The sequence below is a fragment of the Alosa pseudoharengus genome, unplaced genomic scaffold (genome assembly GCF_046254945.1).
Source record: "Alosa pseudoharengus isolate Yale_2024_CS ecotype anadromous, Long Island Sound unplaced genomic scaffold, YU_APseudo_1.1 YU_APseudo_1.1_scf_6, whole genome shotgun sequence".
Lineage (NCBI taxonomy): Eukaryota > Metazoa > Chordata > Actinopteri > Clupeiformes > Clupeidae > Alosa > Alosa pseudoharengus.
In genome coordinates, this window is record NW_027468848.1 from 35,789,293 (window position 1) to 35,804,847 (window position 15,555).

General features: G+C 41.9%; 2 protein-coding genes across 8 annotated transcripts in view; one reads left to right on the forward strand and one right to left on the reverse strand.

Moving 5' to 3' along the window:
- LOC143106736 (dynamin-1-like protein) overlaps nucleotides 1–10,022 on the reverse strand; it is a 26,281-nt gene extending 16,259 nt beyond the window's left edge. For 4 of the 7 annotated variants that reach the window (XM_076271185.1, XM_076271183.1, XM_076271189.1 and 1 more), the window contains exons 1-11: nucleotides 9,867–10,022; nucleotides 8,740–8,860; nucleotides 8,146–8,287; nucleotides 7,635–7,673; nucleotides 7,305–7,351; nucleotides 7,081–7,152; nucleotides 6,862–6,948; nucleotides 5,347–5,509; nucleotides 4,671–4,791; nucleotides 2,697–3,035; nucleotides 1–116 (exon numbers count right to left, since the gene is read on the reverse strand). The exon at nucleotides 1–116 is cut by the window's left edge and continues 5 nt beyond it. In XM_076271185.1, the coding sequence (XP_076127300.1) occupies nucleotides 1–116; nucleotides 2,697–3,035; nucleotides 4,671–4,791; nucleotides 5,347–5,509; nucleotides 6,862–6,948; nucleotides 7,081–7,152; nucleotides 7,305–7,351; nucleotides 7,635–7,673; nucleotides 8,146–8,287; nucleotides 8,740–8,841 (1,228 nt within the window). In that variant the 5' untranslated portion in view covers nucleotides 8,842–8,860; nucleotides 9,867–10,022. The remainder of the gene's footprint in view (nucleotides 117–2,696; nucleotides 3,036–4,670; nucleotides 4,792–5,346; nucleotides 5,510–6,861; nucleotides 6,949–7,080; nucleotides 7,153–7,304; nucleotides 7,352–7,634; nucleotides 7,674–8,145; nucleotides 8,288–8,739; nucleotides 8,861–9,866) is intronic. The other 3 variants (XM_076271186.1, XM_076271190.1, XM_076271184.1) reach the window with 2 other exon arrangements.
- Nucleotides 10,023–10,776: 754 nt separating this feature from the next.
- On the forward strand, nucleotides 10,777–15,421 carry rab7b (RAB7b, member RAS oncogene family). Its single transcript, XM_076271418.1, has 6 exons — nucleotides 10,777–10,948; nucleotides 11,553–11,615; nucleotides 11,845–11,971; nucleotides 12,334–12,552; nucleotides 14,024–14,152; nucleotides 14,720–15,421. Exons 2-6 carry the CDS (start codon nucleotides 11,563–11,565, stop codon nucleotides 14,807–14,809), a joined length of 618 nt encoding a protein of 205 aa, XP_076127533.1. The 5' UTR covers nucleotides 10,777–10,948; nucleotides 11,553–11,562; the 3' UTR covers nucleotides 14,810–15,421.
- Nucleotides 15,422–15,555: the final 134 nt, after the last annotated feature.

Below are 15,555 nucleotides of genomic sequence, written 5' to 3' on the forward strand. Positions count from 1 at the left end.
CATTACGTATGGCTGTGAGGATATCAAGTTCCGATAGGCCACCCAGGGGGTCGATGGACTGCAGTGTGCGGCCAAAGGTCTCATGGAAGATGTAGCAGATACGGGCTCCCCCACAGCTGAAAGACAGGCACACACACACACACACACACACACACACACACACACATACACACACACACACACACACACAATAAGTGAGTGTTAAGTCCACACATACACAGTTTACACACACAAACAAAGAGAAGTCACACACGTACACATACACACGGAGAAGCACAAAGACAAAACACACACAAGCTAACTGAAAGGAGTCAAATGCCCTCCAACTCAGGTCCATGTGGAAGCTTAATGGGCAGCATCAGTGAGGGAGGACTGAACATCACTGGTGCTGCTGCAGTGTTTGACTCAACAGGCCTTGGGATGTATGAATTTGGGAGGAAATCAATTCCAGGTTGTCAGGACACAGCCTCAGCATCTTAAATTCTCTCTGATGTAAAAAAAAATCTAGGTTTGCAACGAACTTTCTGCTGAGGTGCATGTTCACAAGTTTTTGTAGAAATCACAAAACTTCTACCTAACTGCAGAAACTATTGATTGATTCCTTGAGATTCAAGACTGACATGCCTCAGCAGTTTGATTTCTTTCGAAATGCAGTCCGAGATTTGGCATCTATTTTGCAGAAGGTTGTTGATATTTGAGCTCAACTAGCCAATCAAATTGTTTGTGGTTTGGTCCGAGCTATTATGTAAGTTTCTCATTAACAGAGCTTGGACTGTGTATGAACACTGAAGTGTTTCTGAGCACTGAACATTGAATGAACATCAGTAGGACTGTGAGCAACAGTTCTGAGTTTGACCAAAACGTGCTTTGGATTAGAAACAAAGACTGCACCTTTAAGTCATATCGCAGATATGACACACTTTTATTTCATGATATTAACTGAGGGCTGTGTCCACCCCTATGGCTCACTCACAGCCTGGCGCTCGTTTTAACAGGCTGTTAGATAAAGATTTGCCTAGAGACTTCATGGGAATATATATATATATATATATATATATATATATATATATATATATATATATATATATATATACATATACATATATATATATATATATACATATATTTATTTTATATATATATATATATTTATTTTATATATATTCATATATATACTGTATATATATATATGAAGAGTTTGGTTCCAAAACGCTATATCCTCCATTTTAATGGATTTTCATAAACATTTTCTTTGTGAACTGTAATTGGGTATTGGTGTTGGTATTTATTTTTACTCAATCAAAACGTAAACGCAATTGCAGTTTTATTGATATTACCTGAAATACACAATTGAATGACATGACTTTTTAATGTTTTTAAAAATGGAGATATAGCATTTTGGAACCAAACTCTTTATATATATATATATATATATATATATACTGTATACATACAATATAGTTTTTAATTCTGCACATATGAATGAGTGTGCATGAGTTAATGCAGTGGTTTTCAACCTTTTTTGTGCCACGGCACACTTTTGACACTTAAAATGTCCCATGGCACACTAACATCCTGTGTGAAGAAAAAATAATCATACCATAGCCTAAAATTTCAAATAATACACAGATATGGCCTTATTATGGCTTCTATGCAAGACCTGCTCAATAAAACAAGCGCCCTCTGTTTCATTTGTAGGTGACTATATCTAATTTAATTGTTGTTATGAACTGGATATGTGATGATTCTGTGAATACTGGATATGGGGCCCCTGTTGTACAATGCCTGCATACCACAAATAGTGCAATCATACAATCAATGAGAGCATGTGGTTATAAATTCTTTGATGCAACAGTTGCTTTTCTAGACCAGTGAGTGACATTTGGGTAATTTTCTGCGGCACACCTGATGATCTCTCACGGCACACTAGTGTGCCCCGGCACAGTGGTTGAAAAACACTGAGTTAATGCATATGTAATGCAATGTGCAGCCATGTATATCTTGGAAGATGTGCACATATTTTTGTGTGTGTGCATGTGTGTGTCTGTGTGTGTGTGTGAGAGAGAGAGAGAGATTGCATTTGTGTGTTAATATAATTGTGCGCTGTATGTGTGGTTGTGTATGTATGTATATTCATGTATGTGTGAGTAATTCAACACACTTTTTTCTCACAGCATGGAGACGTGGAGCTCTGTGCCCTCTCTATGTTGTGCACAGTGTGTGTGTGTGTGTGTGTGTGTGTGTGTGTGTGTGTGTGTGTGTGTGTGTGTGTGTGTGTGTGTGTGTGTGTGTGTGTGTGCGCGTGCCCTAATATATTTGTCTGTGTTTGTGTGCACTGCATACATATATTTCAAGCTCAGAGGTCTGGAAGTGATGTGGAGTGCTCTCGATGGTGTGGCAGTGTGTGTGTGTGTGTGTGTGTGTGTGTGTGTGTGTGTGTGTGTGTGTGTGTGTGTAAGGGGGGGGGGGGGGGGTGTACTGAACACATATTTTAATTCAAGGTCTGGATGTACAGTAGTGCACCGTGCCCTTGATGGTGTTGCAGAGTGTGTGTGTGTGTGTGTGTGTCAAGTCAAGTCAGATTTATTTTTAAAGCGCATTTAACATGCACATAGTGCAACCCAAAGCGCTCAAGTGTGTGTGTGTGTGTGTGTGCGTGTACTGAACACATATGTTATTTTCAAGCCCTGACTCACAGCTCGGAGGTCTGGATGTAGCGCGCCGTGCCCTCGATGGTGTTGCAGTAGTCGGAGGCGAACTTGGTGACGATCTGCAGCAGCGTGGCGCTGTGGTCCTCCACGGGCTGCCCGTAGCCGCTCAGCCGCGTCTGGTACTGGGCACTGAGCACCGTCACGCGCGTCTTCAGCTCCGGCAGGCAGTCTCGGATGTGGTGCATGAGCAGGCGGCTGAGCGTGCGCGCCAGGTAGCGCGAGCCGCAGCGCGATGCCAGCGACGGGTAGTGGCGTTGCAGGAAGGCCTGCTCGTCCTTGGCACAGTCGTCCAGGCTCTTCTTGGTGTTCAGGTCGTGTTGGCTCCTGCGGGTAGCGCCATGGGAGTGGAGTGGGGTGGAATTAGAATGGGTGGGTAGAATTAGAATGGGTGGGTAGAATTAGAATGGGTGGGTAGAATTAGAATGGGTGGGTAGAGAATGGGCGTGGGGTGGAATTAGAATTGGGGGTGTGTGTAGATTGGAATGGGGTGGGTAACATTAGAATGGGGATGAGTTGGGGGATGAGGAAAGACAAACACACAACTGTTACTTTTCCTACACTCTCACTGTCTTCACTGTGTGTGTGTGTGTGTGTGTGTGTGTGTGTGTGTGTGTGTGTGTGTGTGTGTGTGTGTGTGTGTGTCAAAAAGGGGCGGGGTGAGTAGAATGAGGGTGAGGGTTGGAAAAGAAGGGCAATTAAGGAGAAAAATGTAACAGCAACATGAAAAGTGAATCTGATGTCTCAGTTTCTCTGAGAAAAAAAAAGAATTTCTAGCATCTTCTCTCCTGTCTTAGCTGCTGTCACACTTCAATTGCTCTCTGCATGAGATCAATAAAGCTAATCTTATCTTATCTCAATCTAATCTCTAGAACTCTTCTTCCTCAAAATCTCTTCATCTCACTCGTTTGTTCTCCCTCTCTCTCTCCCTCCCTCCCGTTGTTGCCCGCTTCTTGACTTCTCTTCCACTCCCTCCTGAACATAGTACTCTACATCCCTTGTCATCCTCACAGTTGTTCGTTCCCTAGCATCCCGTGTCGGCGACACTGCGGCACCGCCAATCACCGGCCACAAAACAACCTGCCACCGCACATCGACCTCGCGCCACCACCAAATTCAGCCCTCTGATTGCAATCCGGTCGCGTATTGATTGCTAAACAGACTATCTGCTACAATAAAAACAGCCCACGCCGAGCATAGCACAGGACTGCACAGGGACTGTGAGAGCTGGGTGCCCTCTGGGGCGGATGGGTGGGGTGTGTGTGTGTGTGTGTGTGTGTGTGTGTGTGGGGGGGGGGGGGTTGTCAGATTAAGTTTGCAATGCAAAGTGGCAGGAGAGAGGTGGAGAGCAAGAGCCCAGTTAAATGACTTCAACGCTGTACTGCTCTAGTTCTGTCCCTCCAGCACTGTGAGGCTAAAACTGGAGCGATTGACAGGGACAGGGAGAGAAGACAGAAAGAAGAAGATAAAGACATACTGTAGAGAGAGAGAGAGAGAGGAAAACAGAGTGAGAGAGAAACGAGGAGAAACAAAGAGAAGGATTGCTCCCTCGTTTATCATTCAGTGCCTGCGCCCTTGTTTGGGAGACCCAGAGCCGAGGCAAGAGAAAGAGCAGCGCTGGGTGGGTGTCAGTTAGTGCTGCTGTGAGATACTGATTTAATTAACCATCTGAAATACCAAGTGTCAAGTGACCAGGCAATTTTCATTCCATTCAACAGATATGAATTAAATTACATGACATAATTCCCCCCATGAAAAGACGTTAACATTCGATAAGCTTTCAATTTCTGACAGAATTGCCACAGGAATAAAGCATAGCAGGGGAACAGCATGAAACAGATTTTTTTTTTTTTAACTCTCTATTGTAAGAGACAAATGAACAATTAGAAATTAGCATTACAATCAGAAGTAATACATTTAGAATTAGAAAAAAGAATAATTTTGGACACCATAGGAACAAACCTGTTCACCACACCAACAATCCCCAGGCGCACTGGAATGACTCGACCCAGAAGCACCTCCAAAGCATCGGTGCCAGCATCCATCAGGTCCAGCTTACTGACCACTAGCAGAGTCCTGCGGCCTGCATACATACATTTGAATTCTTCATTTGAATCCACCAATGAAATTTCTTACAGAAAGGATTCAAATATTATCAGAGATGACACAGCTTTGACACTCACACACTAATGAAGACAACATATCACCAACACAAAACAATACACAACTTACAAATTAACGAAAACTGCTATCTTAACTATCACACTGAGTTCTGGAATCCAAAGACAGCTAGTTTCAGTAACCTGAAGTCCACCAAGACAGTATTCTGTAAAATACAATACTTGTTTTCACATATTTGACATATTTTAAACAGTGTATATCCATTGTAAGCATCTCCAAGTACTGTCTGTGAGATTTCACTGTTGAGTAGATGTCAGATACAGACTTGCCTGAAATCTACAGTATAATGTTCTTTTTAAATGTCAGAGCCAAAAAAGGAAACAAACAAACATCAAAAGGCTCCCCAATCCCCACATGAACTAAAACAAGAGAGAGGCCCACAAACAGCGTGTGGAATAAGCACAGAGGCCTGTGGAGGGGGACAGAGGGAGAACTGCGGAGTGGGCACGTTCCTCACCTTCTGGGTCAACCTCGCGAGCCAGCTTGAGCCCCTCTGAAGTGGCGAGGTCGGAGTTGGCGGGCGACACGCAAAGGATGAGGGAGTTGGGGTTGGAGATGAAGCTGATGATCATCTCCTGCACCTGCGCCTCAATGTCCTCTGGCTGATCACCGACCGGCACCTGACACAGAGAGTGGGAGAAGGAACTGTTTAGAAGGGGAACTAAATAGTTCTTGGTACTTTAAAGGAGAAGGATGACTGATGACAACCTCACAAAGGCACTGGGAGGGCTCAAGTGGGAGGCTGGGGTGGCAAACATGTGAAGGGTGGCTTGGGTCTGTCATATTCTAAATTTCTAACTCACAACCTATTTAAAGAGAAACTATGCAGTATTGCCAATTTCTTCGCTGTTTTCCCGGTTTTTGCTTCTTTTTTTCGCTGGCTCTGTCATGATGAATGTCTGAGAAACTCCATCACTACCTTGTTCTAGCCGGTGACTGGCGGTACACTGTATGTGTATTTAAAACCAGTAAAGCAATTTGTTAGAATGGTTATACTTCCTGACACTGAGGCCGTCGGCCCGCCGGCCCAAAGTTGCAAGGGTGGTTTTTCCGCTCACAGGCGCTAGGGGGAAGCGAGACGTCCACCATTCAACACGAAAAGTCATATAACCATTCCAATGACTCCGAAGCTGTTAAGTTAAGGTAAATTAAGCTAAAAAAAACTGCATATTAAGCTAAAAAACCTGCATAGTTCGCCTTTAACATTTTCAAATGAATACTTTCATTTCTCAGCCTGATTGATTCAAAGTGACAAAGCTTTTGCACACCTTTTTTTGTTGTGTTCTGTGTTCTATAAATAATGTCATGCGGAATGGACAGTGTGCGGTATCTCTTTTAAACTGCGTTTCCCAAAAGCATAGTTGCTAACCTGTTAGCAACTATGCTTTTAGGAAACGCACCCCCGCCTGATTGATTAAAACACTAAAGTTTGGTGTGGATGCGAAATTGCTTTCCTTTTTTTGGGCATCAGGTTTTTTAGACCATGTCTGCCTAGTTGCTGAGAAGAAAGCCTTCTGATTAACCTCTTAGGCTGAAAAAAGGAAGCAGAGAAGGAAAAAAGCCAGTGCTACAATGAAAAACAAAACTACACAACGTCTTGGCTGAGAAGACATTTACTCACTTTGTGTCTTTGGCTCCAACAATGCACACTCTGTTGGGTGTGTGGGGGGGAATTAGAATGAAAACAAATCCGAGAACATTTGGGTCTGGTTCCCCTTTAATAAGAAAGTTTGGCCATAGCGCAGTGAGTAAGGTGGACCCTACTTGCATCTTTTTAACAACAATCCCATTCACCACAAAAATCACTCACTGTCAAACAGAAGGAAAGGCAATGTCTCAAATAACTTAATTATGGCGCCTTTTAGACATCTATCGGCAATGGCTCATTCAAAATCTGAGGCAATCTGCAAGGTCAAAGTATGTTTTATTTATGTCAGAATGATGAATTGGGATGTTTTGTTTAAGAGCCTACCTTGGTGATTCCTGGCAGGTCTACAAGAGTGAGGTTGAGGACATTTGGGGAATAGATCTTCAGGTAGATGGGCTCTGGACTGATGCCCTATGTCAAGTGAAAGTCAGGTGGAGAACAAGAGAAAAACAATGGCATGGGAGATGAAAATACAAAGATCACTCTTAGGAGTAAAAAAAATACTTCTTTTATATCACTGGGTTAAAGATGGTCTTAACTGACCTTGTTTTCTCCAGTGCCACGGTCAGTTTCCAACTCTATCTCCTTGCAAATTTCTGAGAAATCTGTGAATATCTATTAGGCACATTATACAAAATAATTAATTTTACTATGTTTCAATGTGTAATATCCAGAATATTGTACATTTTGGGAAATTAAACAAAGATTATTGCTGATTAGCATTTAACCTGGTTACAGCTAACACAAAGAACAAGGCAAAAGGGTACCTGGTTTTTACAGTGAAGGAAGGTTCCCCACTCCTCTGCCTTGATACCTAAGACAAGAGAGAAGACTGTGAGGCCGCGGCGAAAAATGCTGAGTATGAGATTCACACACTGTAGACGAGACATCATGACAAAACAATCAACTCGGGATGGGAGGGTCAGTGAATAAAGTCAGACGGTGATGGAACAAACAAACAAACAAACAAAACAAGACAGCACAGGACTGCTTAAAATGGAAGGAAAAAGGAAAAAACAGGAAAGAACAGACAGCACTGACAGACGGCGAAACAAAGGTGAGTTCATGCAGAAAGTCTAGCATTCACACACAGAGACCTGGATAGGCGTTTTGGGAGTTTTGTTTTGGCCCCTTTCCTATGGAGTAAGGAGGAAGAAAGGGAAGGAGAATAGGTAATATTTAAAGGTATTATAAAGTGGAAAGAGCTCTATTTATAATAAAGGTATTATTAAGACTACTAGATCGTGGCAGACCTGAATCGAATCAGCATAACAATGTACAGTACACCTACTTCTAAAGGACAGGCACGACATTAGTGGTATTTACACTATTACACAAACAGTACTATGATAGAGCACTTTTATATTTCCCATTAAATAAAAGCTAATCTTTTACAGCAGACATTAACTCAGTTTAATGCCCAAAAGACACATTTAAAACAGGTCAACATGTCTTTGAGAACACATGCAAAAAGAGTTTAGAAAGAAGATGAGAACAGTAGATCAGCAAATATCTCAGTTGATGCAAATAGTCTGTCCATCCGTCAAAGCACCCCACGCATTTTCTCTGTTAAGAGCACTGACACATGTACTCTGGGACGTTCATTACCGTTATCCTGCTTCCCCCTCTCCTCAAGGGGGGGCACATGCACCAGCTGTAACACCAGGGGGCGCCGTGTGACAATGCCTGACCCCCGGGGCAAAAAGTCACGCCCTACCAGGCTCTCCAGCACAGAGCTCTTTCCACTGCTCTGTGGGGCACAGAAGAAGAGCAAGAGTAAGACCTTCTGCCGTGAGACACACCAGTCTCGCTACAACAAGAACCTAATCAGCACTAACATTGAATGGTTCTGTGTCCATATTAAGTAGGTTGCCATCAGGCTCATAATTGGACTACTCTCACTTTAAGATCACCTTTTCAAAAATAAAACCCTTTAATCAAAAACTTGACTCACTGATATGCATATTCATGCCAGCATAGTGCATATGTATACATGTCACACTTGTATTAGATATTACTTGTCAGCATGTGTCAAAGAGTTCTGAGCTAACTTAAAATTCTTATGCAACTGGAGTTATTTCAGTGTTGCCTTGTGGCAGCCAGGCCAAGCATGTCATGAAGACATGAGTCAGCTACGTGGTCAGCTATGAATTTAGCCCAGGCTTTAGTTATAAATCAACAGCAGCCCCGGCTTCCACTGACCTGGGATCCAACCACCACAATCTGGGGCAGTTGAATGCTCTCAGCGCCGACGGTGAGGAAAACCTCCTGCAGCCGGTTTATGACAGGAATCAGAGTCTCCATATCGTCGGCTGGGAACTACCTGTGCATATGGGGAGAGTGAGTGAGTGAATGACAGAGAGAAAGATAGAGACAATTACTGAATGTGAGATTAAAATATGCACAACAAGGTAGTTCCAATTGTCCTAATTCTTTAATCTAACAACAAACACAAATACCATTCAGACAAAGCTCTCACACCACAAAGAAGCTTATGTCCCTCAGACAGACCACAGATAACAAACAGGGGATAGAGTAAGTCAATTACATGTGTTTGTTTTGTTGTGATCCTTAACACACTGAGCTTCACTTATGATTGCATTACGTAAGTAGAGCCAACAGTGAATCTGGCCCAATGAGTGGCTCGGGCCAAATTAATGCCGAATCCTGGGAGGGATAGTTTTATTTTTAGGATGGCAGATGACTTGTTCATCCTTCGTTTTCGTTTTTTTCCCCCAATCGCAATAACAGTAGACTATTCATATTCTAGGACAGTGCTTATAGCCTACAGTGAAACGTATGGGAGGCAACCTCCTGCTCATCCTATGACACCGAAAAGACAGAGATACATAAGAATACTGCACAGAGATATGACACAAAACTGGACAAGAATCGTAGGCTACATGCATGCATTACACACAGGGGGAACTGAAATAAAATCCTCGTGTTGCAGAACACACAAGACAGTGCCATAACAGCATAGGAGGCTGCTGGTTACTGAATCCCGCCTATAAGACAACGCCATAGCAGGCTAAGATAAGCAAGCCTCACTGAATATTATATGCTTAAAAGGTCAGCGAACAGTCTCAAAGAGACACATCGATATCACACACACTGGGATTGCACAATTTCGCTGATACGTGAATAATAACGATATTGTGAGGCAAACGGGTGTTGCTTGAGTCTCTCGTTGTAAGGATGCTTGTCGCTAATATGTATCTTAGCTATAAGCTAGCTAGCAAGGGCAACTAAGGTGGAGGAAGCTGGGAAGAAAATATGAATTGGCTGGTGAGCTAGCTAGCTAGCAAAAGAGAATAGGGTTTCCTTACCAGAGGGCAAAGAGTCGATTTAAATGGAACCTAAGATGATATAGTCACTGCATACTTATAAGTTAAGACATATATTAAAAAAAACATGTTATATCTTGAGTATTCTTGCAAAACGTCTCATCCCGACCTCAGTTGTTTCACATCCGCACACACACAGCTGTCACAACAAATTAGGTGTACCCCACTTCGAGATCATGCATGCTGATTGGCCAAGGCACTCGTGAGAGCTGCATATTGCTTATATCTGATTGGTCTAATTTCCTTTCAGTCAATGAGTCCCATACATTGACTGTATAAAATACTGTTTACTAATATTTCCTTAACATTCTGCGCACTTGAGCGAGAACTCAAATACACTTAATGTATGTTAAGTAATGCATGTGTTTTACGTGCTTGATATAATAGTGTGCCTTGCATTTCCACTCAACCCTGATTTGAAATTAACACATTTTCATCCAAACATTTAATTTTAAGCGTAATGCTTCTGCTTTATTTTTTATTTTTTATCTGTTGTCTGACATTAGATACATACTGGTTCAGGTACTAGTCCTAGGATTCAGCTGGGTGTGGTGCCTAAAGAGTAGTCTCTTGTGGTTGGAAGGATGCAGCGCATCTAAGCAAGGATGAACAGGTGAAACCATCAAAATAATCTGGAATAAAGCCAAGGCCCTTTATTCATTTTGGCAGTGTTGTTAGACTACCATACCAAATGAGACATAACTATGAATTAAACATTTCTTCAAAAAACACATGTTTTTGGAATTTTAGCCCAACTTTCAATAGATTTCACTGTGCACTGGTTGAACAGTCATGTGGAACATTTGTTTCCGTTGTATGGCAGCCTATCCAGATGATATGCGTGTCAGTTGTGCGTCAACCCCTTGTGACTACGCAGCCATATTCAGTAAGGAACACGCTCACAAAAACAGTTGATGTTTGGCCCAACGGTGAGGAAAAAGGACATCTGACGCTGCAGTTTAGAAAAACAGTTTTTTAATCGGACTGTCAGTTTTCCATTGAAGAAGGCAAGGAAACATAACGATTGTAGAATCTCCGTTTTTGTAACAGCGTGGAGGCGAACGGTAAGTCAATGGCGTGATTTTATTTTCCTGATGTAACGTTAGCCTATCAATCGATGTTAGCCGATAGCATATTTGGCTTGTCATATTAGTGACAGTAATTTGGTGTCAGCAGCCTATGTGGCAATTCTATCACAATACTTTACATTGTACTTTAAACATAAACAGTGTGCACTAGCTTGATCAGTTAAGTTGGATGATGGCAACTTCCCATTTTAATTTTACCAGGACCTCTAACATGGTAACGTTAGTGTGATCTTGCGTTAGCGGTGTCTCAATCCAGGAGTTTTGCATCGCAGTAGAGAAATTACTAAATTAGATGGTTTATAGGTTATTTATCAAGGACATGGTGCATTAGACATGCTTAATTGAGTCATTGTTGCACAGTAAGCTCAAGTACTAGCCCATTGTGTTTGATCTTTGCAAAACATTTCGACTTAATCTTAAATCTAACATAACTATCAGGCTATCATAGCCCAGGGCACAAGTAGCGAGGTCATTATGTTAATTCTTGCACTGTCAAATCTCACTTTGTCAGTAGACACGTACAATATGTCAAATGACAGTTGTGTGTATGTGACAGTTGATGTTATTCTCTCCACTCCAGTGAAAACACCATGGCCTCCCGAAAGAAGGTCCTCTTGAAGGTGATAATCCTGGGTGACTCAGGGTAAGTGAAGTATCATGTTGGAATGGTGACAGATATATTGGGTTGATGTCTCTGATAAATATGGTCTAATTCCAAAATAAGATGTATTAAAGTGTGATTTGCTTTACATGTGAACATCCAAGCAGGCCCCTAATGTAATTGTGTATAACTCACCACTTTTAATACATGCACTTCTTACAGTGATGTTGCATCTAGATGTTTCAGCTCCACTGTGTTCTCTTATCCATAGAGTTGGGAAAACTTCTCTGATGAACCAGTATGTAAACAAGAAGTTCAGTAATCAGTACAAAGCCACAATTGGAGCAGATTTCCTTACCAAAGAAGTGATGGTGGATGACAGACTTGTGACTATGCAGGTATGAACGTGTTGTTTTGAAATTGAATCAGAACATTGGTTATGCACACTTACCAATTATGCTGTAATTTGAAATAGGTGAATCAGGGCCACACCTAATTACCGTACTATGCCTAACTATGCGGTACAAAAATATTATTACAAATCCCTCAAACAGGGACTTCACTTTGGAGCTCTGTTTAGTCTGCTCACCACCGGTACTCTGGTTAGCTCAAGTATTGTATCATACAATCACACATTCATTATTGGGCCTGTGATGACTAACTATAAACCCATATATTATGTTTATATGATGGAGTGTGCGTGTTTTTGAGATACTCGAGTTGTCTGAGATATTCATCTTCCCTCTGCCCGGTGGCTCAGATCTGGGATACAGCAGGCCAGGAGCGCTTCCAGTCCCTGGGCGTGGCGTTCTACCGCGGGGCTGACTGCTGTGTGCTGGTGTATGATGTTACTGCTCCGAACACGTTTAAGACTTTGGACAGCTGGCGAGATGAGTTCCTGATCCAAGCCAGCCCTCGTGACCCGGAAAACTTCCCATTCGTGGTGTTGGGCAACAAAATCGACCTGGAAAATAGGCAGGTCTGTGGGCATACACCTTTCCTCACTTGTACAGAGGATTTATGTATTATTTAACCTCTAAAGAGTACAAAGTTATCAAAGGGCACACTCCTCAAACACTGGTAAACTCTAGGTGCTGGGTACATAGAGTGCAGCAGAAAAGGCAATAAAAAATGATAGAGGCATCTCATGGTAATAAAAAGTTAAAGGTCTTCGGGAGCAATATCTGGTTTGGGGACTCTATCCTTTTTAACAAAAACAAAAGTGAAAACACTTACAAAGTAATGAAGTCAACATATTTTGTTATACTGCATCATATTATATTTATGGTTATGGAATTTAGCAGACACTTTTTTCTAAAGCAATAAAACACTACAATAGCTAAAAATGAACCGTAAACAGTTTTAAAAAGTTAAGGTAAGACTGCATTAAGGAAAATAGCAATAATAACAATAATGTCAATGCAATATCAACAACCAATAATGGAAATAAACAAATACCATAAATATACAGACCATAACTCATAAGAACCACTTAACTAATTAGGTGTAAGCTAAACAGTCTTTAGACCCCTCTTGAAAGACCCAAAACTGTCGCAGGATTGCAGAGCACTGGGCAACTCATTCCACCAATGAGGAAAAGAGTCTTGAATTTGACCTAGCATTTATGGCTGGTCGACACAACATCATTATTACAACATCAACACTCAAGAGACCGCAGTGGGCGGTTGGGGATGTAAAGCTGGATCATAGAATTGATATAGCACAGAGCAGATCCATTAGGTGTCCTACAGGCCAAGGTGAGAGATTTAATTTAATTCTGGCCTCTAATAGGAAGCCAGTGAAGAGTAAGAGGAGTTACATGTGTCTTATTTGGCTGATTAAAGACCAGATGTGCTGCAGCATTCTGAATCAATTGGAACAATCTCACTACACAAGCAGCCAGGCCAGCTAATAGTGAATTACAATAGTCCAGTTTGGAGATAACCATAGCCTGCCCTGTACAAGAAGAGAAGAGTCTTGTGTCAGATAAGGTCTGATTTTCCTAATGTTGTAAAGGACAAACTGACATGATTTTGCAACTGAGGCTACATGCTCAGAGAATTTAAGTCGGTCATCAATTATGACGCTCAAGTTACGTGTTGATATACTCGGGGTCAGTGAATATGAGTCAAGCTGGATGTTTGGGAATACCTGTTTTAGCTGGAAACACCAAAAGCTCTGTTTTGGAGAGATTAAGCTGAAGGCGCCGATCTTTCATCCAGACTGAAATGTCCTTAAGGCATGCAGAAATCTGATTAGAAAACGATGAGCCAAATCCATGGGAGCGAATGATCTCGCCCAAGGAAGTGGTGTAAATAGAGAAAAGTAGGGGTCCTAGTCTAGGACTAAGCTACTCTCAATGTTCTCATACTCATGACCTGTAATTTTATGATGCCTATGTATTATTATTGCATCAATAGAAATCTTAAAGATTTCATTGTTTTGAACAGGTGACAACAAAACGTGCCCAGGCATGGTGTCAAAGCAAAAATAACATCCCATATTTTGAGACCAGTGCCAAAGAAGCCATCAATGTGGACCAGGCCTTCCAGACCATTGCACGAGACGCTCTCAAGCAGGTACAGACACTTATATTATTATTGTTTCATAATATGGTCAAATATGCATGACTGCATATTGCTACTATGTACAAATGATTTGCTTGTCAACTATACAGCAAGGTCAGAGTTTGTGTAGTCCCTGAAAACACAATTGGGACAGTAACACAACAGAAAGAACAGAAGGGGAGTCAAGATGACTGCTGTAGGTTGACTTGTATAATGCCAACTTTGATGCATAAGGCTTCAGGTCACTCCTTTTCAAATTAACTAGGGTAGTAAATGGTGCATACTAGTTCAATTTGTAGAGTGAATGAATGGTGTTACATACATACATCTTAAGCCTCATTCAGACTGCAAGAGACTACTGATGAGACAATCAATGTGTCAGCAATTGTGTATGCAGCATTAATGTTCTGCTTCCTGTTTTGGATAAAGGGTGTAGGTCAAAGGTTAGGGTGTCTGTCAGATTAGGCTTGTATCTTTCTTTGTCAATAAATCATGTTGAATATCAAGAAATGAGACTAGATAAAAAGTTAGATAAACATGATCATTTAATTCATATTTAAATGTGACTGAATGTTTTAGGAGTCGGAGGTGGAGACCTATGATTTCCCAGACCAGATCAAGCTAAGGGACGACAGGCCCACTTCGTCCAGCGACGGCTGCAGCTGCTGAGGGAGAAGATGGGATAGGAGACAGGAGATGGGAGGGGTGGAGAGGCTGGGGAGGGGAGGGGGGGATACCACTGGATCTTGAACCTGAAGAGACAGTTACAGCGGACAACGTTCCCTTCCAACACAAACCCTCTCGCCTGCCCAGGCTACAGCTGACTGGGTGAAAATGAAACGACCAAGTAGCCATCCACCCCACTCATCCCACCAACAGCAACCTTCTCTGGATTCCTGCTTTAAGCAGGGAGAAGGAGGATGGTGAAAACCCCAGCAGAGCAAGACACCCAACATGGTTAGGCATTGACTTTCAGAGCGTCATGTATTAAGATCATTTCTGCAAATCCAGCCGAATTTAACCATAGATGTAGTAACTTCAAATGTAACTTCATTTTATTCTATTGCACATCATCATACTGAAATATTGTTAGACGTCATGCAACTAAACTATTACTTCCCCATCTTTTTTGCCCCCCAGTACTTTTGATTATTCCATGCACTAAATACATCTTTTTCTTTTCCTGATCTGTTCAGAATGTTAGTTGTCCATAAGCCTAGACACGGACATAGCCAACCAAGGTTTGAAAGACCCATGAATAACAATAAATGGTAGGATCCAGTGTAGTTTTTAAACCGTTTATGTGAAATGTGATCGTTTAGGGAGGAAGTGTGACAAACAGGAGGGTGGAAGTGAAACAGACCCTGGGGGTTTTGGGAAGAGCTATGACGTGAGGACATATCCGTGCTGCCCAG

What these genes read in the sequence shown, in the direction of transcription:
- rab7b (XM_076271418.1), top strand. Translation starts at nt 11,563, where the DNA reads ATGGCCTCCCGAAAGAAGGTCCTCTTGAAGGTGATAATCCTGGGTGAC. An exon ending in ACAGACTTGTGACTATGCAG is followed by an intron (nt 11,972 to 12,333) that starts GTATGAACGTGT and finishes CCGGTGGCTCAG; the next exon opens with ATCTGGGATACAGCAGGCCA. An exon ending in TCGACCTGGAAAATAGGCAG is followed by an intron (nt 12,553 to 14,023) that starts GTCTGTGGGCAT and finishes TGTTTTGAACAG; the next exon opens with GTGACAACAAAACGTGCCCA.